Here is a 25,335-nt window from a genome sequence, read left to right as displayed (position 1 = left end):
GGCTCCTGCAAACTGAGACAGGTTCTTCTAGAAGTTCCCTCTATTTAGCTCCTTCCATTTTAGCCTGCAACCCTGACCGGTATTCCAGCCCTACTGATTAAAATGATCCCCGCAGCTTCATGACTTATTATCCCAATTTAATTTCAGATCCAGATAGTAATATTACAAAATGTGGACTACAGTATGGATAATTTTGCAAAGCACTATACAGTACCATTCTCTCAGTTCCTGCACAATAACATGATAGACGTCTAGCTGTGTTCCTTTTTTCTGGCCATACCTGAGTTTCTGAATGGTGCTCTTCTTATTAGTAAAGAGCAGCTGGAGCAGTGTCTTCCTCTTCAAGCAGATAAACAAGCCAGCCGCAAACAGGCAGAAGACAGTGACCAGCACGCCTGTGGTGATGGCCCGGCTATCAGCTGACATCACATAGGACAATACACACATTAATACACACACGTGCACATCTAATGGTACAGCACAGCACAGAGGGGGAGAAACACAAATAGCAAGCAGTCAATGGTGATTCAAAACTGAACTTCAGTAGCATCTTACTGATTTCAGATCTCTAGTTCAAAAGCTGGCCTGAAAGTGCAAGAAAGTCTGCTGGATCTACAACAAACCTACCTTTTTTTTTGTTGCAAAACCTAAAAGATAATGTTCTGAATATAGACCATGTTCTGAATATAGACCTCTTTTGTCAAGAAAATATGAAAGCTGTAGGAAAAAAAAAAAAGACTTTTACGGCACAATATTGCAGGTATGAGCTTCAAGGGAATAAGTGGAATATTTTTTTTTTTCCATTTCTATCTGGAACATCTGTAGCCTAGAGGTGATTATCACTGACAGAAAATTTGACACATTTCTCTGTAGTGAAAAAGAACAGAAGGTTACTGTCTGCCCCAACAAATACTCTTAAAATTCCACGATAAATTGATCTTCAGTTCTTTTCCCGGTCTAGAAAAATGGGTCACAATTTCAGAATGTTAGTTCTACTCAAACCAAATAGAAATGAGGTTCATTATTCTAATATGTGCCAAATCAGGCTTTAAATTAGATTGGGTTTGACAAAAGAAGAACTTGTTCATTAACTATACCCAAGCATAGTATCCTAGGAAAAAGCTGCCAAGTGAACTGGAAATAGATCCACTTTGGATAAACCACCTAACATAAGTCTTACATGTTCCTTGTTAAAAATAGTTGCTCATCAATCAAAGAAAGCACGGTGAAAAGAACAGGTCTATTTCTCATTTCATGCCCTATTATTAATCATTACTAGAACAAATGAATATTATTAACATAGTGATGCTTCAAAATGGCCAGGACAGCGGTGGACCGATTTCACAGTTTGAACAAGTAGTACTCAGTTTTTCTTGACTTATTTTTTTCTTAGGTTTACAAACACAAATAAAGGACTTTTATTGCACTTTAAACATTTCTGATAAAATATTTATCTCGTTTGATGAATAAAAATTAGGGTTAAAGTGTTTACTTCGAATTCCTAGAATTACATACAGGGAGCTACAAACCTGATACTGAAACTTGACAATCAGATTTTATTTATTTATTTTTTCTGAGTTTGCAATAAAAACTGTGTGGTGTCAATTGACACGGCACGATTCTCTCAATGAACATAAATGTAACTTGTCAGCACTCAACCATCACTCATCTGACATTTCACTTAATAGTTAACAACAGAAGAAAGCAGACTGTGATTCCTTTTGAATCAGATCAGAATTATGTATTCCTACAGCTCAATTATTGGATTTGAAGGAAAAAAAAAAGGATTTGTGCATTGCAAGCTACATGTTGCATATAGTACGCATATAACTGTTCACTACTGTACCTGCCAATCTCATTGGTCCACTATCCACGCTGCCACCAAACCCTGACCTCTCGCAGTACGGTGGTGCCCAATGAGCTTCACAGTGGCAATTTTTCTTATTATTACACACCTACAGACACAAAGCAGACTGAGGTTAAAAGATGCACCCTGAAGAACCAGCATATACATTTTAATATATTTTTTAACTGGGTCATACAGCTGCACTACATTCAGAAACGCTATTTTTTTTTTTTATCAGTTAAAGATTCCTGCATTTTTGTCCGTGTCCAGATAACACCATAGGGTTGCTACACTACATTTCCCATCAGCCCCAGCACATCACACATCTCAAACACTCTCACCACATGTCCAGTTTCAACCTGATAAGCACTGTATACAAGTTCCGGTGTTTCATTGTTTATTTATTAAGCTTTTGTTAAAATTGGCTTTGTTTGCTACTGTTACCTCCATAGTCTTTTTCATAGTCTGTATGTGTTTGCAGTTTTGTCCCAACTCACAGCTTTAGCTCTTATTTTGCATTGTACACAATAACCATCTGCACCAGTATCGGTTGTTTCTACTAGTCTGACAATAAGATTTAAGATCTTACATTTTTCTCTTACTAAACACCTTTGTAACTGTACTAGACACAGAAAACACACTGCCACTTATTTATCACATGTATAACAAAAATACAGCATGTGTTTTATAGTAACATATTCAACTGTCTACCCTCAAGCATAAAATATCACACAGACCAAGCACAAGAACAATTCTATAGGCTGTATATACTTCAGTAACATTTTGCTAATCAACTTGTTATTTTCAAATATATTCTAAGTCAAATTTTCAATGGAAAAAATACACGATGTTGTGATCACATTCGATCTGTAAAGCGTATATACAACGGTATTTTTTCCCCCCTGCAGTTCATGAAGAACCACTCAAGGATTGATGAAGTCTGAACATCTGATGAAACATAAAAGTGCAAAGCAGCATATTCCACTGCATTTGATGTGTGTTTTCAGAATGTCACACATTTCCTTGGTCATGCTGAGAGGCTTAGGAGCAACCAGTGATGTTTAAAACATACAGAGAACAGGTCACTCTTCACTTCAGGCTTCAGTGAGGATCCTAAGGGTTTCAGGAGGTAATGGGTATCAGCTGTGTGTGAGTGTGAACTGTCCAGACCAATATGTCCTGATTATGCAGGAAAGCCAGGAAAAAAAACACAATACAAGGATAACTTATCTGCAAGATGGTCCTTATAAATGAAAGCATTTTTATAAAACTGATATGCTTCTGTTTTCTGAAAACCAGGTTGAGCTACACTCCAAAAGGAGTTAGAGCTCTGAATTGGACCTCTGATCAGGCATAATTTTCTTCATCTCCATTTTAAGGACACACACATACACCTCCATTGGCTTCTATGAGGACCTGCATTTTTCCAACACATCACTCATTTAAATAGCACAAACATCACACACACCACATTATGACTTTCATGTACATTTAAAAAGCATATTCATGTTATTTGTTCTGCACTCTATTGTCCTGCACTGATTTGTTCTTTGGGATGTTTTCACACCATGAATTTTACACTGTATAGCTCTGTAAAATAATGGCTCTGTAAAAAAATGGGTCAATATGAAATATGATTTTCTTTTCTTGTTGCTGAGGTAAACTTCTGGTTATTTTTAGGATTGGGTATAGGATATCTAAAACATCCATTTTACAGCTGGTTATGTATATTCATAATAAATTCATTATATCATTTTTACATCATTAAAGTTCTGCAAGTGTAAAACCTTGAAAGATCAGCAAAGTCAGGAATACAAAACAAACATGTATATAACAGACACATAGGTGTGCATGCACACGTTCACTCGCTCACTACTCATTAGCTAGGAGCAGTGTGCTCGATTAAGCGTTCAGAGATCAAGAAACAAAACACAAAGTCACTCGAACATCATTTTGTCCTGATGTCCACTGGTCCACACTAATAGCATAATCAGGAAGCGCAACACGTAAAGATCAACTTTTAGTTTGTTTCAACTGCTGCTCTTTATCCCGTCACGCACACTAATTCACTTTGTCAACAATAATAATCAAATGCAACACAAAGAAACAACAAAAAGTTGCTCCAAGTCCTGTCTCATATGTCTCAGCTTAGTGAGAGAAAACATTTCAAACAAGAATCTTTCCATCTTTGACATTAAGCATGTGCCTGCTTTTGAGAGTGGAGTAAGAAATAATAAATGAAAGTGTATATAAATAAAACCCCTCTGGGGGAATGTGGGATGTGGATGACAGTGCAGGGGCGAATCTTGGCCAGGATGTATAGTATTCGCATTTCAGTGCTTTGCTGGCAAATGCGTTGTACACTAAATCCAAAATAATGATGAATGGTGCTTTAAGTAGAACATAAATAAAGCTATTAAATATGTGCGCTTTAACTGTAGTGGGGGAATGAAGACTGATTTAAACACAGCAGCAGCCGGAAGCTATGGACTTTAGTTATAACTGGGAAGCGATAATATTATATGCAGCGCTGATGTGTTATTGTTTGTATATTGCGGAATATCTACACGACAAGGAAAACATGATTGAGCATCATCCATCCATCCATCCATCTTCTACCGCTTATCCGGGGCTGGGTCTCGGGGGCAGCAGTCTAAGCAGGGATGCCCAGACTTCCCTCTCCCCAGACACTTCCTCCAGCTCTTCTGGGGGAATACCGAGGTGTTTCTAGGCCAGCCGAGAGGCATAGTCCCTCCAGCGTGTCCTAGGTCTTTCCCGGGTCCTCCTCCCGGTTGGACATGCTCGGAACACCTCCCAAGGGAGGCGTCCAGGAGGCATCCGAAACAGAGGCCTGAGCCACCTCAGCTGACTCCTCTCGATGTGGAGAAGCAGCGGCTCTACTCTGAGCTTCTCCCGAGTGACCGAGATCCTCACCCTATCTCTAAGGGAACGCCCAGCCACCCTGAGAAGGAAACTCATTTTCCAGATCGACTTTCTTCACCACAACAGATCGGTATATCGACCGCATCACTGCAGAAGATACACCAATCCGCCTGTCGATCTCCCACTCCATCCTTCCCTCACTGCCTGTCGATCTCCCACTCCATCCTTCCCTCACTCGTGAACGAGACCCCAAGATACTTAAACTCCTCCACTTGAGGCAGAAGGTCTCCACCAACCTGAAGGGGGCAAGCCACCCTTTTCCGACTGAGAACCATGGCCTCGGACTTGGAGGTGCTGATTCTCATCCCCGGCTGCAAACCGTCCCAGTGCACGCTGAAGGTCCTGGTTTGAGGAAGCCAGCAGGACAACATCATCTGCAAAAAGCAGAGATGAAAACCTGTGGTCCCCAAACCGGACTCCCTCCGGCCCCATACTGTGCCTAGAAATCCTGTCCATATAAGTAATGAACAGGACCGGTGACAAAGGGCAGCCCTGCCAGAGTCCAACATGCACCGGGAACAAGTCTGACTTACTGCCGGCAATGTGAACCAAACTCCTGCTCCGGTCATATAGGGACCGGACAGCCCTTAACAGAGGGCCCCGGACCCCATACTCCCAGAGCACCCCCCACAGGTCACCACGAGGGACACAGTCGAAAGCCTTCTCCAGATCCACAAAACACATGTGAACTGGTTGGGCAAACTCCCATGAACCCTCCAGCAACCTGGCGAGGGTATAGAGATGGTCCAGTGTTCCACGACCGGGACGAAACCCGCATTGTTCCTCCTGAATCCGAGGTTCGACTATCGGACGAATTCTCCTCTCCAGTACCCTGGCATAGACTTTTCCGGGGAGGCTGAGGAGTGTGATCCCTCAATACTGTACTTGGAACACACCCTCCGGTCCCCCTTCTTAAACAGAGGGACCACCACACCAGTCTGCCAGTCCAGAGACACTGTCCCCAACCTCCACGCGATGTTGCAAAGGCGTGTCAACCAAGACAGCCCCACAACACCCAGAGACTTGAGGTACTCAGGGCAGATCTCATCCATTCCCGGTGCCTTGCCACTGCGGAGCTTCTCAACTACCTCAGTGACCTCAGCTTGGGGAATCGACGAGTCCACAACTGAGCCCCCGCCCTCTGCTTCCTCAGTGGAAGACATGTCGGTGGGGTTGAGGAGAACCTCGAAGTATTCCTTCCACCGTCCGAGGATGTCCCCAGTCGAAGTCAGCAGATTCCCACTCCCACTGTAAACAGTGTGGGCAGGGCACTGCTTCCCCCTCCTGAGGCGCCTGACAGTTTGCCAGAATTTCTTCAAGGTCAACCGATAGTCCTTCTCCATGGCCTCACCGAACTCCTCCCAGACCCGAGTTTTTGCCTCCGTAACCACCCGGGCTGAAGCTCGCTTGGCCCTTCGGTACCTATCAGCTGCCTCCGAAGTCCCCCGAGCCAACCAGGCTCGATAGGACTCCTTCTTCAGCTTGACGGCATCCCTTACTTCCGGGGTCCACCACCGGGTTTGGGGATTGCCACCACGACAGGCACCGGAGACCTTACGGCCACAGCTCCGAGCGGCCTCGTCGACAATGGAGGTGGAGAACATGGTCCACTCGGACTCAATGTCTCCAACCTCCCTCGGGATCTGGTTGAAGCTCTGCCGGAGGTGGGAGTTGAAGATCTCTCTGACCGGAGACTCTGTCAAACATTCCCAGCAGATCCTCACAGTACGTTTGGGTCTGCCAAGTCTGTCCAACTTCCTCCCCTGCCATCGGATCCAACTCACCACCAGGTGGTGATCAGTTGACAGCTCCGCCCCTCTCTTCACCCGAGTGTCCAAGACAAAAGGCCGGAGGCCAGATGAAAGAACCACAAAGTCGATCATCGACTTCCGACCTAGGGTGTCCTGGTGCCATGTGTACTGATGGACACCCTTATGCTTGAACATGGTGTTCGTTATGGACAAACTGTGACTAGCACAGAAGTCCAATAACAGAATACCACTCGGGTTCAGGTCGGGGGGGCCGTTCCTCCCAATCACGCCCCTCCAGGTGTCACTGTCACTGCCCACATGCGCGTTGAAGTCCCCCAGTAGAACGACGGAGTCCCCGGTCAGAGCACTTTCCAGCACTCCTTCCAGACACGCCAAGAAGGTCGGGTACTCTACACTGCCATTTGGCCCGTAAGCACAAATAACCGACTTATCCCCGACCCAAAGGCACAGGGAAACGACCCTCTCGTTCACCGGGGTGAACTCCAACACATGGTTGCTAAGCTGGGGAGCTATGAGCAAGCCCACACCAGCCCGCCGCCTCTCACCATGGGCAACTCCAGAGTAGTAGAGAGTCCAGCCTCTCTCAAGGAGTTGGATTCCAGAGCCCAAGCTGTGTGTGGAGGTGAGCCCAACTATATCTAGTCAGTATCTCTCAACCTCCTGCACCAGCTCAGGCTCCTTCCCCCCCAGCGAGGTGACATTCCATGTCCCTAGTGCCAGATTCCGTGTCTGGGGATTGGGTCGCCGAGGCCCCCGCCTTCGACTGCCACCCAATCCCCATTGCACCGGCCCCTTACGGTTTCTCCAGCAGGTGGTGGGCCCACAGGAGATCGCCCCCACGTCGCTCTTTCGGGCTGAGCCCGGCGCTCGCATGCGAGCCCCAACCCCGGGCCTGGCTCCAGGGCGGGGCCCTGGTTGTGCATTACCAGGCGACATCACGAACCTTGATTTCACTTTTCTCATAAGGGTTTTTTGAACCGCTCTTTGACTGGCCTGTCACCCATGACCTGTTTGCCTTGGGAGACCCTACCAGGGGCAAAAAGCCATAGGCAACATAGCTCCTAGAATCATTCAGGCACACAAATCCCTCTACCACAATAAGGTGGCGGTTCAAGGATGATTGAGCATCATCTTAATTCAAATTCACAATATTTGGGTTAAAGAAATCACATTTTTGTTGCACCACATAAGAGCCCAGATGTAATGTGGAGTATCTGCCACTTGATTCCATGTATAAACTGTTAATATAAAAACAAGACTGTAATAGTGTGACAATATAAATAATATAAAGTACAATATAACAAACAAGCGCTTTAAAATAATCATTGCAACACTATTGTCAAACCTGCTGTTAGAAAATTAATCTTCCAACTAATCAGAATTGAGCATTCAATATCTTTAAGATATCTCTTATCCAAGGGTCATGTTTTGAAACATACAGATAAATCCATAGTTGCATATTTTTAATTTCATATTTATATTTAATGCACTGTAGAGATCATTCTTCATTACCATTAACAACCTAATTGGTTAGGTGGATGTTAACATACACTTATACAGTCACTTTCTCAGCCCCGTTCTTGTGTGTGTGTGTGTGTGTGTGTGTGTGTGTGTTTAGGCATCTTCTACTTCATAATTATGGCTGGTGAATATATCAATATTTAAAACATTGAATTATTATTATGTTTTTGTTTTTAGGTCTTGCGACAACTGTTGCATTAATCCCACAATCTTGACTGCTCACAGCAAACTGCTTAAGAATTAAATTTGTTTTATCTGTTCTTATCTTAATTAAGAGCAAATGTTTTGCTTTTAAGTCTCATAAACCAGCCAAAAACATGAATTAACTAGGCTGTATCTATGGAGATACAAACCTTTAAGATAATTAAGCCATGTTGTGTACAAAAGTTTTTTTTTAAAATTTAGACACATTAAAGAGTTTGCAAACGTCTGCACTCAATCATTATCCAAAGGGAATTTAGTGTATCAGAATTATTAGAAGGTTATATAAGGCACATTTTGGATTATCCATGTGTGCTAGTGTTACTTACCCCTCTGCCATGGCACTTCCCTGAACACTCATGCACTCCAAACACACTGACATTTTGACACTGTCTGTTCAAACACATCTGTAACGGAGAGAGAGAAAAAAAAATCTTGTCAATGCTTGTCTTAACTTTAAATCAGTCTTCAATCCACTACAAAGACATACCATGCCCTCAGCACACTTGGTGCCACTCAGCACCAGTCCTGGGTCAGGCATGTCGTCCCCGAGGTATACGTGTGTCCCCCGACAGAGGATACGCCCTCCCTCATGCAGGGGGATGTTGGTCTCTATGGATACAGCATTGGTTCCAATTACAGGTCGACTGGCACCACCCTGGCACTGGATTTTACCACATTTAGCATCCCTGTAGCAAAACACACAGACACGTACACAGATCAATAGAAGAGAGCAGAACAAACAGTGAGCCAGTGAGTCACTTATACTTTGGTTTATTTTACACAGTCTCTCTCACTCTCTCTATTTCTCTTTGTGTAAAATGTTCATTGAGGTAGAGAATTATGTATTTTATAAAATCCTTAATATCTCACATGCCAACACTGCAAGAAACTGAAGATTTTCTTTATATCTATACATAAGTTACAAGATATTTTCCGATGTATTTTGCCATATTTTGGTGAACATATAATAACTGAATAGGCTGAAAACAATCTCATTCTTTACAAAAAAAAATAAAAAATCTTGAGACCAACAGACAACATAGATAATAAAAATATTCATAATAATTCTAAAATACTCCAGGTAAAGCTTAAAGGCTAAGTTTTGTGTGTATCAGAGAACAGCATATGACCAAAGGTTTGTGGACACCTGACCATTACATGGCAGCAGACAGCAGACATCCTTATCCAGAGTGATCCGTCTGATCGATAGTCTTTAACCACTAGGCTATCACGTCGCCATGACCATCACATCCATGTGTGCATGTTGAAAATCCCATGTCAGATTTTGCTGTATAATTACCTCCACTCTTCCAGTAGGAACGGTTTCCACTAGATTTCTGAGCATGACTGTGGGAATTTGTGCAAATTCAACCACAAGAGCATTAGTGAGTTCAGACATCAATGTCAGGCAAAGAGCCCTGGAGTGCAGTCAGTGTTCTTATTCATCCTAAAGGTATTCAATGGGGTTGAGATCAGGGCTCTGTGAAGACCACTTGAGGTCCTTACACTACATCCTTGACAAACCCTGTTTTCAAGGAGTTTGCTTTGTCCAAAGGGACATCATGCTGGAACATGTTTGTGCTGCTAAGTTCCAGTGAAGAGAAATTGTAATGCTACAGAGACAAATTGTGACAACAAGTTTACAAGAAGACATGTACAGTATATGGGTCCACAAAACTTTGGCCATATAGTGTATATTTTACCATTCTAACCGTCTTTTAATCCTATCTGCTATTTTATGTGGGATTTTTTTAATCAACCCTCGTTCATGTAAAACACAATCCTACTGTAATGTGTCTGTCTGTGTTTTCCCCTTGTTTCTGTCTGCCGTCTCTCCCTGATGTTAATTGTTTTGCTCCGCCCACTCATTGCTCACCATGGACACTAATCACATTCCATCTCTTCCCCAGGTGTCTTGTCTTTGTCTCTAATCGTCTCTGCTTTGTTATTGGCTCCTGTCCACTATATCTACTCTGTCTGTTCACTTCCCTGGTGTTGGTCATAGTAGGTGTTTGGTTCATGTTGTTCTCTGTTCCTGTTCCGTGTCCTGATCTGTTTTGCCTGCCTGTATGTTTGTTTCTTGTTTTTGTCCAGTAAAGTCCTATCTGCATTTGGATCCTATCTTGCCTTTTGTTTCACCGTGTCACATCGTGACACCTACTTTCTACATGTACAGTACCATGCTCTGAGAAAGTCTTTCACATGGTAAACATCTGGCATGTTTTACAGTATACATGTTCTATATATCCTGAAATGTAATGTTTCCCATTTGCATGTGTCTCAATCACCATATCTACTATTTTGAAATGTGGCTTCCATACAAAATAAAAATGATAAAATTTGTATTTAAAGATTCTATTCCAACTAAATATGATCATACGATAACATGGTGGCCAATGTAGATAATCTGCTAGCTAATTATTTAACCAACAACTTGTAAGGACTTATAAATTGTACAGTGTGAAACATCTGAAAGACTCATTTTATAGGCATATTTTTAAACTTACTCTTTGCATAGGTATTGAATTACATTTTATTGTAATTTTTGTCTTGTTACAAGATAGCTTTTGATATAAAAGTCAACCATGCTCTTGTCTAATTACTGCTTTGACTGCTTACCCAAATCCAACTCAACCCAACCCAACTCCAGTCCTGATTGAACTCCTTCTGGACATTCTAATAATTTCTCTAATCCTAACACACTTAACTGAACTACTAAGCCAATTAAAAGTTCTTCTTGAATTGATGTGAGTGAGTGCCTAATAAAATTACGTGACAGGGGGCACTCCAGGACATGGGTTTGTAAATTGAGGATTACGAAACTGTAAAAAAATGAGGATAAAAAAAAAAGTATATTGGAAATGTGCTGCTTGTGCTGCTCATATATACGGTAGTAGGAAACGCTTATGTGTGATTATAGTGTATTCAAAAGGTAATTCTCAATCAAAAACATTATTTTATAAATTGGAGCCAGCCCTTGTTCCTGGCTGTATGGTGTATGTAGTGAGCAAGATATACCATGCATCACATTTGGCGAAGGAGCCTTTGGAATCTTTGCCACAGTTACCATAGGGATCACCAGCAGAGTTCACTCTTTCAAAGCAGATCCCAGGGGCAGGTTTGGCCCCTAGAGAGAAAGAGAGAGAGAGAATACAGTTAACTCTGGTACTTGGTTCAGAGTGGCACTAACAACCCGTCATGTAAATCCTATTTAATCATGTCTCAAACTGTGGCGTGTGTCACATTAGTAGCCATGTGGAATGAACAACACTGCACTCCATCCATCCATCGTTTTTCATACAAATGTTTGAAGGGAACCTGGAGCCTTTTCCAGGGGACTTGGACACAAGGCAGGTAGACACCCTGGATGGGGTGCAAACCCATCACATGGCACAATCACACACACAGGGCATTTTAGAGATGGAACAACAATATATGGGTCTTTATATTAGGGGGAAAAAGCAGAGTACCTCCAGAAACCCCTGAAGCACAAGGAGTAGACTGGAACTGAACCCACAATCCTGGAGTTGCAAGGCATGTGTGCAAACCCCTAAGCTACTATGTCTACACATTAGTTAAATTTGTCTCATAATGATTGAATATTACGCTCTAAACCCATCAGCAAGACAAAATCACTGTTCCACTGCATGAATGACGTAAACAATCACAAGTATAAATAACAACATTGAATAACAAATTAAACAAGGAAATGGTTTTATTTACTTTTTAATTTAATCTTAGTCTTTTCATTTAGCTATTGCCATTTAACAAACAACAGTAAACTGGTAAGAATACTGTGAAAGAAAATTGGTAAAGAAATGAGTAGACGTCAGTATACTGTATATCTGCCTAAAAATAACATCTTGATAATAAATTACACGATGAAAAAGGTTTAATTTAAACTTTTTCAAGTGGCTGGATAGTTACATGCCATCGCAAAATGGACATAAAACCATGTAATTTAATTTCTAATCAGACAATGATTCTGTCAATATGTATGCAATGAAAATAATGAAATGAAGAGTTTACTGTATGTGAAGCCTTTTGACTTTTTGAGTTTGAGGGGTTAAAAGAATCATTTGGACCCAAACTGGAGGTGGTTCAAATATTAGCAGTATATGCAAGGATTGCATTTATACACAACTGTAGAACAGAATGAGCAGAAACAGGGCTACAGCAAATTTCAGGAATGTACATATAAGTCTTTTAACACATTCAGATCCAAGCTGTGCTCAGAGACTAACCTGGACCCCAGAGAGTGATGCACTGCTGTTCATGGGTTTGGCAGATGCCATTGTAACAATAGCCATCAACTGTGTGGCACGCGTGACCATCGTGCAGGTAGACATTGGCCGGGCAGTGAGGATTCGAACCAGTGCAGAACTCAGGCAGGTCACATGAGTTACTTAACTCTCTGCATGGTGTACCAGCAGGCTTCAGCTACACACACACACACACACACACACACACACACACACACACACACAGAAGGGTTAAAAGGTATTTGTCTCAAAAGTAGCGCAAGGACCAACCAATGCCAAAATACACTTCAAACCCGACACATTACTTTTTTTTCAAGTCCAGATAATTTACATTATTACCAATAATACATTATCATACAATACATTAAAAAATATTTTCCTGTTAATTAAAAAAATAATTATCTGCATGCCATAATTACTCTAAGACCTAGCAATACAGTACAGATATACAGTATTCAGAGACTATCAGGGAATCGGCCAAATGCCACAAATGTTCAATTTAAGCAGTATTAAAAATGTAGTCAGTTTTTTTCAGCTATGTCCTGAATTGATATGATTTTATTACAAATTCAAAATAGCTATGATTTCAAAAATTCACTGGCTCACAACATGATAGTTGCATACAACAATACTACACACAGACACACAGTATTAGAGGAGATCACCCGATGGCCAGTGCATACTGAGCGGTTTAAGGATTTGTTTTTACGGACAATGTATGTTATTACTGGTCAAGCAATCAGCTTAGGTTATTTAAAAAAAAAAAAAAAGACTTTAATCAAGAATTTTAGTTGACTGTCAATTTCAATGTATTTTAATATTACAGATATGATTTATAAGTAATAACAAAATATAATTACATAAGATATAATTAACAGGAGACAACAATCAATCATTACAAAAGTGAAAATCATAGATTACACACACACACACACACACACACACACACACACACACACACACACACACACACACACACACACACACCTATTTCTGAAATAACAATTAACAAATAGTGGAACACAAAGAGCTGCACACAGTTTCTTCAAATACAATACAAGTAGATCTTTACAGCGGTATTGGACTTCATTTCCATGATGTTTATTTTACAAGTGCTTAAGTCATGCCAAATTGTGTCGGTTGTGAGCCAAAAGATATCTGCGTGACCTTGCCAGCCGAAAGGCAGTGCTGATGGTAAGCCGGCTCAGTATTTCTGTCCTCGTTCAGTCAGTTCAGAACTATGCTGACTGATTTGTGTGTCTGAAGCCCTTGGAGGAAATTTGGCATGCATTTTTGGAGTATAAATGACAGTTCATGTTGCGCTCACTAATGGGGCAAAGAGAATGCATTTTCCACGCTTTCATTTTTTTCCCTCTGAGAAGGAGTATGTGGAGGAGGAGAGACAGAGGAGTAGAGAGTGAGTCAAAAGACAGACAGACACAGATCAAAACAAGTACCTTGCAGTCCTCACAGCACTGTCCATGTGCACATACAGCATCTTCTTTTAGGGTACAGGTAGTTGCGTTGCAGCATGGGTTCACACACTCCTGAAATACACACACACACACACACACACACACACACACACACACACACACACACACACACACGCAAATAGATGTCAACATGTTAAGATCTTTTTTTGTGATAAAATGGTAAACAAATGTGAAAAAATAATGTCAAAGGAATGTGTCTCTAGGGAAGCAAAAACCTGCTGTACTGTATATACATACTGTATTACAAAAGTATTCACCCCTTAAACAATTTGTCTTTTCTGTTTTGCAGCTGACATAGATCATGTCATGACTTTAAAAAAAAAAAAAAAAAACTAAATGTAACTTTAATATACTGTAGTTTGCGGAATTATTTTTCAAGTAAACTTCCATTATTGTGGTGCAACAATTTCCCATCAGAATTCACATAGTTTCATGGAAAATATTACATGATCTATCTAAACACACCTGGGAAATTCAAGAGTATGAGAGATCATGCCTTTTTCATACTACCATCATCATCATCATCATCATCATCATCATCATCATGTGCCCAAGGAGCTGTCAAAACAAATCCAGTACAAAGTTCTGGAAAAAGTATTAACCAGTGTTTAATTGAAAAACTAAATAAAATAAAAAAAAAGTAAGGACTTCCCACACTTAGATCATCCTATGGAAATGGGAAGGCATTATTAAGACAAACAATATCAATAGTGATGGGGCATGAATACTTATGCAGAGCACTTGTATTATCTTAGCATTCTTTTATACACAACACCACAGAAACATTAGGGCTGAAAAAAAAACTTATAAAAACAAGCTTTCTGATGGGGTATGTGTGTGTGAACACATGCTTTAGATTAACACATACTGTGTGAGGATTCTCAACTATAATGTACATGTGTTTTTGTTTGTGTGTGTGTGTGTGTGTGTGTGTGTGTGTGTGTGTGTGTGTGCGTGTGTGTGTGTGCATGTGTGTGTAAGCGATTGTTTAAATACCCATCAGAGGGAAAAAAGTTAACCAATGAAATGTATAACCAGGATGCATGTGTGTTGCCAGAAAAGATCCGGTTTTCATTAGCGCTTCACAATTCAAGGAAAGGCTATTCAACCATAAGGAGAGAGAGAGAGAGAGAGAGAGAGAGAGAGAGAGAGAGAGAGAGAGAGAGAGAGAGAGAGAGAGAGAGAGAGAGAGAGAGTAACACTAAAAACCCACCAGGTGTCAGTTCACTAGGAAAATTTATGTAGGACATCGAGTTCATTTCACATGGATTGCAATTATGACAAGGATTTGTTTTTTTTTCTGTCTCTCTCCTTCTCTTACTTCCTCTACTTCCCTTTTTTTTCTTTAACAAGGCCTAATATGTTGGCCTGGTGTTGACAGAAAGGGCTGGGTGAGGCTTGAGCTCTTTTGGCACAGATTGGGATCTCAACAGACCTGGCTGCTCCCCTGCAGCCTGACCTCAGCCTGTTGTGCATGCATGAGGACAGAGTGCGGAAAGAGAGAAAAAGCAGGGGAAGTCCCTCATCTGGCTATCCAATAACATCCTTTTATTGGGCATTCATCTTTCCTTTGGCTTGTGTTTTCCGCATCATTCCAGATGTGTAAACGTGTTGCTGAAGGCCTTGTCATGTTTTGGTGTGTGATATAAAGAGCACATTCAGGATGATGAATCTTGCCTTATTTCAACTTATAAATCTTATTGAACCCAATGATCTTCAAAATGATGAACTGTCTAGACCAACCAGGCTTTTGGTGAAGGCCTAGAATAGATCACATAAAGGAGTTCTATACGTTTACGTTGTCATTCTGAGCAGTAAGTAATAATTCATGTATACAACTAGTTTTGATTGTCTTAACAAAACTACACAATTATTTGCCTGAACAGTTTTTGCAGGCGATTCAGCTGTGCAACACACTGGAATAATTTATTCAGTTATTCAGTGAAGATAGCTTCACTGGGCATAAGGAATAAAACACAGTAAGGTCAAATTATAGCAAACTGATCAATGACTGATTGGTGTTATGTAATGTGCAGTTACTAAGAACCCCATGAAGATGAGTTTTCTCCTATAACAAAAAATAAATAAAAAATTTATTCCACTTATACTGCAATGATTTCAACAGAAAAGAACATTTTAGCACACAATCGGTGATTTTTACATGTAGTGTTGTGGAAGAAGCTAGATCGTATTTCTGTTCATTTCCATTTCTCCTTTTGATTTCTTTAGGAATTAAACTTACAACAAAAATCTGGTCACGTTACATTGGAGTCCTCCATTCTAGAGCTTTCCGTGGTAGAAGCTCTAACACTAGAGACTCTTTACCAATTCAGTATAAATTTTAATACCTTATTATCTCTTTGTATTAAAAACTTTAGGGCTGCACAACAATTTCGCCTGAATTGGTGATGCGACTCATTGTGTGACTAGTATATAAGTTCGTTAAATTATAAATCGGACCTCTGGTTCTCCGCAGTCACACTCCTCTCCCTCCTCCACGTAACCGTTGCCACATTTCTGTCCCCCGTACAGCACTTTGACCTCTGGGATGTTGTAGAGACACATTCCCACTCCCTTATCCAAACTTGCTGCAAGATCCTTCTTGCTGCATGTGCTGAACACAGTGGGGAATGGATACCTGAGCAAGAGAGAGAGAAACATAAAAGATATATACAAAGTCTATTAATTTGTGTCCTTCTAGCTAAGTGTATAGAGTATAGTGTGAATAAGCAGCGTACAGAGTGTGGCACAGGGAGCAGTGCTCTAATGGGCTTACAAGGTGACCTCTTTTCACAGTGAAATCTGTCTGGTGTGAACCTCAGCACTTTTTGCACAGAATGATTCATGGGAACTGTATTTTCTTGGATGAATGTACCTGAGTAACTCTGTGTTGTCTGCTATTAATACAGCTTTTTAAAGATCTTTAATATAAAAAAAAATCCTGACACATCATAGATTCACATTCATGCAGCTAACTGTAATGAAATTAAAATAAAAACAAATAAACAAATAGAATGGGAAATAATTCGATTTCATAATGGGAAAAGGTCATGAAAATGCTCATTCAATTTTTTATGAGAAAGGTACCATTAGGAGCATGATTATACAAAAACAGTTTCTGAATTACTTTAATAACCAAAGCACCAAAGCATGTAGCCTGCGCATCATTTAATATCTCCCAGTCAAAGAGCTGTCACTCATGACAAGCTGGAACGAAGCCACAGCGGACTGACAGATCTGAGAGCAGAACAAGATGAGCTCATATCTTTCATGTTTACTTCTCTTTTTGAGGCTGCTCTATATAAACTGCATGTTTAAGAAGTTCACCTTGGTGAGACACTAAATCTAACTATGAACAAGAGAAACACCAGAGCAGAGCCTCGGGAACATTAGGCTGCAAACACATGGCCTTGAGTTAGTTCAACTCTGCTTGAATGCAGAAGAGGAAAAATGAAAAGTTTGATGCTCATGAAGGTAATGGGGCTTAGCACCAACCCAATGGGTGTTTACTACATGCTGTTTATTTTAAAATCTTCGTTATGTATGGGTAAATGCTTTAATATACCACCACACAGTGAATAACTGTGAAATTTCCTTTTGATTGTATTAGTCATTAGGCATTTGCGTCATCGAAAAATATGATAATTAAATTCTGATCAAATCAAATCATTATCCTGTGTGTGTGTGTGTGTGTGTGTGTGTGTGTGTGTGTGTGTGTGTGTGTGTGTGTGTGTGTGTGTGTGTAATATCTACACAAAGGTTAATCAGCAAGGCAACATGCAGGTACATGACATTATTTGTTCCTTTGCACAGCTTGACTCTTCATCCAAATGGAAATTTAATGAAACATATTTAAATGCATTGATCATTTGGCAAGCGAACAATTTTTTGACTTCGACATCCAAGAATTGCCACAGAGACAGTATATGTAAGATCACAGTAACCCTGACCAGACATGTCTTTTATGTTGTTACTGTAATCGAATGATGACAATCAATTATACACAATATGACAGTATTACACAAAGCCAAAAAAAAGGTATTTAAATGTATTTAATTTGTAGTCAACTGGCTGTGTCTGATTTCTGGATTTAAAAGTTAAAAATCCTTCAGGGCAATAGACAGTGGCCATTAGCTCTAACAAAATAATTCTAATCACAGTCCTTCACTTTATTTGGGTTAAACAAAGGATATGTCTGCCATTAGATGTGTGACTGCTGATTGTTATTAGTAGTAATGCAAAAAATAAATACATAAAAAGAATCAATGTCAATGAATCTAATGTCAATGATCTAATCTTTCCCATAAACCAAAAACTGTTTTGGGGCATGCTTAGTTTTGTGCAGCAAAGAACGTGTGAACCACACTCAATTAACAGTCACACACAAGCTGCAAATTAAGTTTCCTGCTTAACTATTTTTACAACAAAACGAAAATCACTGCAATGTGTGCAATATAATAAAAACAGTGTATCATATCACACTATTTAAGGATGTACCGATTGAAGCTGCCTGTAACTTAATAATAACTGAAAGATGCAATGTCTATAGCAGTGACTACACTTTTTTTTTCTGCCATGTCTGTCTGAAAATGTCTAAAGAAGCAAGGATGTGCTATGTGGCACTTGTCGTAGCTGAGTGGGAATGAATAGCAATTACTCTAGCAGATACTCTTTCACACAATGCTGTTTACAATGAAATTCACTATGGAAGAGTGTATGGATTTGTTTTATATATTATTTTGCCTGGTTTCCACTGTTCAATCTTAAGGTTCTTTGTGTGTATTTTCCTTGATGAATTATCTTGTACTTGCTACTGACATCTTTACAATTCCCAGACAAAGCAGGACCAAACATTTATGCTGTGGATTCTTCAAAACCATCTAAAGAGCCTGATGTGGGACAAGAACTGCCTGATGTGAGAGCAATAGTGGGGGAAAAATAAGTGGGTCATAACAACAGGAATGACTTAATATCTTGTGCCCCATTCAGGTTATTTTTTTAAGGACAGGCTCCTGACCCAACTAGAACCAATGGCTATCCTTCCCTGCCAACTTCAAGGGTCATGCAGCCTCTTTGCTCTGTTGAGGACACTGAATACATCCTTCTACCCCTCTGTACTGCAGAGGATACCATTGGGGCTTTCTAATCTGTCATTGTGGCGCCTAAGTGGTGCAGAACTACACTATCCATCAGCCACATTACAACAGATGTCTTTTTTCACCTTGATTAGCATAAGTTCTATTTTTTCCAAGCATCTGTATGTCACTACCTGGTGACAGAATTTGTCTTCTCTGAAATATGTTTAGGTTAAAGAAAATACATTTACTTTTACCTCACTGTTTTTGTTCTACTGTGCCAGCTATTTAACAGCACCCCACAGCCATGAATGTTCTACAGAATATTTCTACAGAATATTTCTGTCTACAAGCCCTTAGGATACACTGGAGAATAGTTTGTGCAAATTGCTAGAATTATTCGTTGAACTATTTGATTACAGAACAAAATACAACCCAGGAATAACAAACTGCAGGTTTATAGATATCTGGAAACTGAGGGCAAGCAGTGACACCAAATCTAACATCACTACCACTTCAATTTTCCCTTACACCAGACTCTGAAGCATTCCCACCTAACCTCTTCCTTGCTTCCTTGTAATCATGGCCTTGTCCTGCCCAATCATCCCTGCCCATCTATTCAGCTGAAAAGGTCTCACTTCCACAAGTGGAAGTTCAGTCAGAGGATTTAACACTTCTTTGGAAAGGAAGCAGGACGACAGTGCTCGGAATCAAACCTCCCTGAGTCAGGAACAACCTTCATCAGTGCTAGTAAAGCACAACCAAACAAAATGAAAAAAGAGAGGAAAGAAGGAGTGAAGAATAAAGGGAGGAACTAAGATGAGGAAATGTTGACTATGAACAGCTGTGCTCCTTTGGGGGGTGTAGGGTTGAAGTTCACACCTTTGCCTCCAAAGCAACATGTTTTCAATTAACAAAACACACACACAATTCTGTAATTATGGGTAGAGTACACAAAGCTAAATGTCACATGGTAAAATTTTGGTTTTGCATAGATGATACAACTTACAGTACAGTTAAAAGCGTCAAAATACACTGGCCTAAGTTTGTGGACGTCTGATCATAACACACTTGTGGTTCTTTCAAAACAAACATGGAAACACACAGTTGGACAGAATATCTTTGTATGTATGAAGTACTACAAGAATCCTTTCTCTGCTTGACAATACTCCTGTGTAAAAAGAAAGACCCATAAAGACATGGTTGGGTGTGGAAGAACTTTGTGTCCTGCACAGACACCTGACTTCAACCTCAATGAAAACCTTTGGTATGAACTGAAAAGCCTTTTCACCCGACATCCATGCCTAACTTCACTAATGCTCATGTGGAACAATGAGCACAAATCTCCACAGCCATGATCCAAAATATAGATTTTATCATAATAGCAAAAACAGCATAACAGCATCTCCTACGAATGGGATGTTTGAAAAGAACTTGCAGCTGAGATGCTTATGTACTGTACATATACTGTAGGAAATACAGTGTATAATGAATCGTTCAGTGAAACTATTTCAATGTTTCCAAAGACAACTGTGTAATGAGAATGATTACAAAATCGCACATCTTTTTCCATCTCGTATCATATAGCTAAATTAAAATTAAGGGGCAAGCTACACTTCTATAACTGGGATTCTTTTACCGGTAAAATACATTTGGTACAGATTTACAGTATTTACTGATGTATATTATCTAACTATTCATATATTAGAAATATGATTTGATTACAGATTTTACAAATTAGGTGAATGTTGACATTATTTATACGCCTACAAGGTTTTGTGTTTGAAGTTTGTATTAAACACATTCAGTTCCTGTTAATTGTGACTTGCTAAAAAGGTTAACAACAACAACAACAAAGAAACAATAATAAATAATTATATAATAAATATAACATTGAATACAGCTTTGATAAAAGTGGCAGAAACAAATAAAACCAACCAACCAACCCACAAAAAGAAAAGTCTATGCTTTGTGGACCCCTGTAAACCAGACCTGCTGTAGTTTTTTGGTCTGTGCAGTGTCCTGCAATAGACTGGATCTCATAACCAGTGCTATTTTTTGAGCTTCGAAGAATCATATATGAGCACAAATGATTCTTTGAATGGTCACAAATCTATAGACCTATATACTGTATATTCATTGCCTTCTGATTCCCAAGGCCAAAAACTATTTTGCAAAATTTCATTTTCCTTTCACGATACAGAATGTTATTAACAACCTGACCCGTATGACTTAGCGAAACCACCTGAAACGTTCATATACGAAAAAGTAGATTTTTCATGGCATGCGATTTCTTTGCATCACGTTCCTCATTACCTTCACACCAAGACAATTTCCTTCTGCTTAACCCCCCACTATGACCTCATCTCTGAAAAACCAAATGATGTTGAAATATCAGAAAAATAGGGATGTCCTTGCACAGTTGCTGACAGACTACTTATATTTGATTGCACTACTAGACACCACCTTGTCTAAGAAGGTGAGTTGAGTTGAGTTGAGATATAGCGTCGCTGTCTGACAGTATGATGTAACTATAATATGTCATGGTTGAAACTGATGGTTCAGGCCGTAAATACTATATGGAATGCCACTTGAAGCCAACATTAAACACATAAATATGTCATGATCACTTAATTAATAGTCCATTAATTAATCATCCATGTAAATTCCATGAATCATTTTTATAGGTATTTTTCCCCACAGAAGAGGCTGGAGGAAACAACAAGGTATTCAGAAGCATTGCTTGTGATGTAGAATATATTTTTAATCATTTACTTTTAATAAAATTCTGAAATACACTTTGCTGCAAGTGTAGCAGAGTTCCTAGTCGGCTGTGGAAAGGTTTTCTTTATAGGAGAGCACATTAACTGAACAAAAAAAAACATTCTCTGTATTTTCACAGTAACTGCACAATACAATACAGAAAATAAAAAAGAAAAAATAATAAATAAAAAAATAAGATCTGTTACATGATGTAGGTGGATTTCTGCTGAAATTAATTTAAAAAATTCAACTTGTGCTATTCATGTAACAATATATTAAAATATACTGGACTCCCATTAAATGACCAATGAGACTTCTCGTTTATATATGATTTGGTAATATAGGTGATCAGCTTGTTTTTTTTTTTTCAGGTTTAAAGTAAAGAATTTATGCTAAGGTCGTGGTCTAGATATTCCTGGGAAAAATATCTCTGAGGCCTCTACTCATGAGTGCCTAATATGTGTATAATCAGATATGTAAACTATAACATAAGCACCTACATAAGCCACATCTAAATACAGAGAACTTTCCAAACGAATATCGATGTTGCCGACTTCGGATACTTAAGTCGTCAATTTTGAATTAGGTCTAGTGTGAATAATGACATCACACCCAAGAAGCTGGACCCAGTTTGTGCTGGGAGGTGTGGAATATTAATGGCAGAAGAAAGAAGGGCTTTTGGCATGTTGAGTATTTGGCACCAAAGTTTGGCACATGGTTAACAGGAGCTTGGAGCAATTGGCATAGAGCATAGCTGGAAGGTCTGGTGGCAGGTCCGAATGTGTCGAAGAGCCTGGAACAGCAAGACAGTGAGCCAGAATAAGATAGTATTCTGAAAACTGAGCTGTAAAGTGTGTGCGAGTGACATTTCCCTACCAGTGCACTCTCTAGCAGCACTGCAGGAAGTATGCAGATAAGGAAAGCCAGCCGTGCACACGAGCATGAAAACACACACCACACACACACGAGTCAAGTGTGCATGTCCACTTAGACCCTCTAGGATTCTCTGCTCGCCTTGCTCTCTTCTCTGCTGCCAAACCAAACTGATCCCTCTGTTCCTAGCCACAATCTGTGCAACCCCTTAAACCTCCCCTCTGGAATCACTTCATACAACTATCTCAGTGCCCAGCAAATCCTTCAGCCCTGAATCACACTTCAGTTGTTTGGTTCACTAAATCCTCACAGCAAAACCATAGGCCCAGTAATGTTATTCTCAAAGTACTCAAAGGCTCACATTTGTGAGGTTTACATTTTTCAAGGGCAGAGAACAGGATGAAAAGACATCTGCTTATAGCAAACACAGCTTAAAAATCAGCTGTCTGACTTTCCAAGGCATTAACATCTTACAGCCTACTCCTGAAATATTGGTACTCAAGAAAAAAAAGGCAAAGGAATTCTAAAATATCCATTACAAATTGTCCACACAATCAAAGAAACAGCAAAAAAAAAAAAAAAAAAAAAAAAAAAAAAAAAACCACCCTTAAAAATAATATTACAGCAACTTTTTTCCCCTCAATATTTGTCAAAATGATGATTTGTCTAATTACACTGTCTTAGCTATATTTTTCCTTCTTTCTTCTTTTCTGTCTCTAGGAGCTGGGGACCTGGAGTATGCTCTATTGTTAAGCCCCGGCTCTGGTTATTGGTGTATTATGTTGTATTCTTTTCTTATGCTTACTTTATTGTATTGGATCATTTTAAACCATTCAATTGTATAATAATGGTTTATATTTTTATTATTCAAGTATCCACGTCTTTTCCAAATTAAATACATGTATGTTGCACTTTGCAGTAAAACATATGAATGCAGCTCTTGACCTTGCCATTGTATAAGGCCTAAAGTTTATTGTGGGGTGGTGTCCATAGTCTCAAGAGCAGGAGCAAGGTGATTGGGTGGCTATGTGAAACACAGACATAGCAGAACAACCTTCACAAGTGTGGTCATTACCAGTAGAAGCTCTGTTTTCTCTTGAGAGTGACGTAATATTCTAAAAATCAATTGAAGTTTTTAATTAGCACATTTGCGTCATATATGTTGGTGTTAAGGTTCCTTGTGAAATGAAAATCAATATTTTTTAATGTAATGTAAAGCTTTCATTTTTAAAATATCGATTCTATTGATTGAAAAGAATATCATAGACATAGATAATATAATCTGAGCTGTAAGTGAAGGAAGATTCAAACGCACAAAAAAACTAAAAACAAAAACCATAAGCTAGAAATGGGTCAATGCTGTAGAACACACTACAAATGCAACATGGCAACAAAAACACACAAAAACCAGAACTTGGATAAAAGTGCTAATGAGGAATAACACAAAACAGGTTTGAATGATCAGTGACATGATCGGTGACAATGTTTCTCTTTGTTAAGTGTCACATTTTGAGATTTAGAGTCGCTAAATTACACCAAAGGCCAAAACCATATTTTTCAGAATTGTTAAAGCTGTGGGTCTGTCTTGCATTAAACGCAACAGATTATTAGATTTAACCAACCTTGTGAGAGTAGCAGTCGTTATGCTACCAGACTGCTGTGAATTCTAGATGATTAAAAAAATATGGACTAGTCAGTTGTAGGGGTTGTTGTAATAAACTATTGGCAAGTTCACACTCAAATGAAACAAGGCAGTGGGTTGTGTTTGCTCTGTAGGCCTTGACATCTGTGCATTAAAGAGTAAAATGGTTGTGGGTTCTCTCTTTTCTTTCTTTTTCTTTTTTTTTTTTAATGTGTGTTGAAACATCAGAAGTTTCCTGAAGTTCAGTGTTTTCAGAGAACCAATCACTCCAAACATCATGCTGAGCAGACCTCTGTTCAGGCCCCAAGCACCTGCAGTGCTTTTGACATCTTAAAGTGTGTGTTTTTTTTTAGTTGGGAAGACGTGAGATCAGATCTAAAGCAAAGCCAGCTTTTTCACCCACAAGTACGCAAAACTGACAGGACTGAGCATGAGAAACAAATTAGAAAGAGAAAGAGAGAGAGAGAGAGAGATTCATTGATAAATAAATAAAAAAGGAAGAAAATGTTTTTACAACTCTTTACACCTAGACAGCAAGTCAACATGTGTCTCTGGGTCATTTGTAGAAAAATGTATGTGCTTTTTCTATGACTGTATTTAACTCTCTCACACTAACACTAACACACACACACACACACACACACACACACACACACACACACACACACACACACACACACACACACACACACACACACACACACACACACACACACACACACACAGCTGATTATTATTTCAGCTGAGCTTGTGTGTTGCCTGAATGTTCCTGGAAGAGTTTGGGAGTTCCACTGGATGATGTTAGCTTAAAGCCTTTTTTGTCCAGTCCAGAACTCCAGCAATGTTAATCAAACTTCCCTTAGGGAAATTTTGTCTTCCAGCACAGGACATCATCATGTTTAATATCAAAACCCCTTCAGGAATTCCCACTCTCCAAC

The 25,335-nt window shown here is 39.7% G+C and overlaps 1 protein-coding gene across 2 annotated transcripts in view; it reads right to left on the bottom strand.

Annotated features, from left to right (window-relative positions):
- Window positions 1-25,335, bottom strand: part of adam12b (ADAM metallopeptidase domain 12b) — a 114,307-nt gene that overhangs the window by 6,884 nt on the left and 82,088 nt on the right. The window contains exons 12-19 of one of the 2 annotated variants that reach the window (XM_027172714.2): window positions 16,505-16,682; window positions 14,006-14,095; window positions 12,531-12,726; window positions 11,305-11,413; window positions 8,774-8,972; window positions 8,613-8,690; window positions 1,847-1,955; window positions 281-467 (exon numbers count right to left, since the gene is read on the bottom strand). In XM_027172714.2, coding sequence (XP_027028515.1) covers window positions 281-467; window positions 1,847-1,955; window positions 8,613-8,690; window positions 8,774-8,972; window positions 11,305-11,413; window positions 12,531-12,726; window positions 14,006-14,095; window positions 16,505-16,682 — 1,146 coding nt within the window. The remainder of the gene's footprint in view (window positions 1-280; window positions 468-1,846; window positions 1,956-8,612; window positions 8,691-8,773; window positions 8,973-11,304; window positions 11,414-12,530; window positions 12,727-14,005; window positions 14,096-16,504; window positions 16,683-25,335) is intronic. The other variant, XM_047821818.1, reaches the window with a different exon arrangement.

Source organism: Tachysurus fulvidraco, chromosome 12 (assembly GCF_022655615.1).
Source record: "Tachysurus fulvidraco isolate hzauxx_2018 chromosome 12, HZAU_PFXX_2.0, whole genome shotgun sequence".
Taxonomy (NCBI): domain Eukaryota; kingdom Metazoa; phylum Chordata; class Actinopteri; order Siluriformes; family Bagridae; genus Tachysurus; species Tachysurus fulvidraco.
Note: the sequence above shows the minus strand (reverse complement) of the source record. Positions and strands in the feature narration are given on the sequence as shown.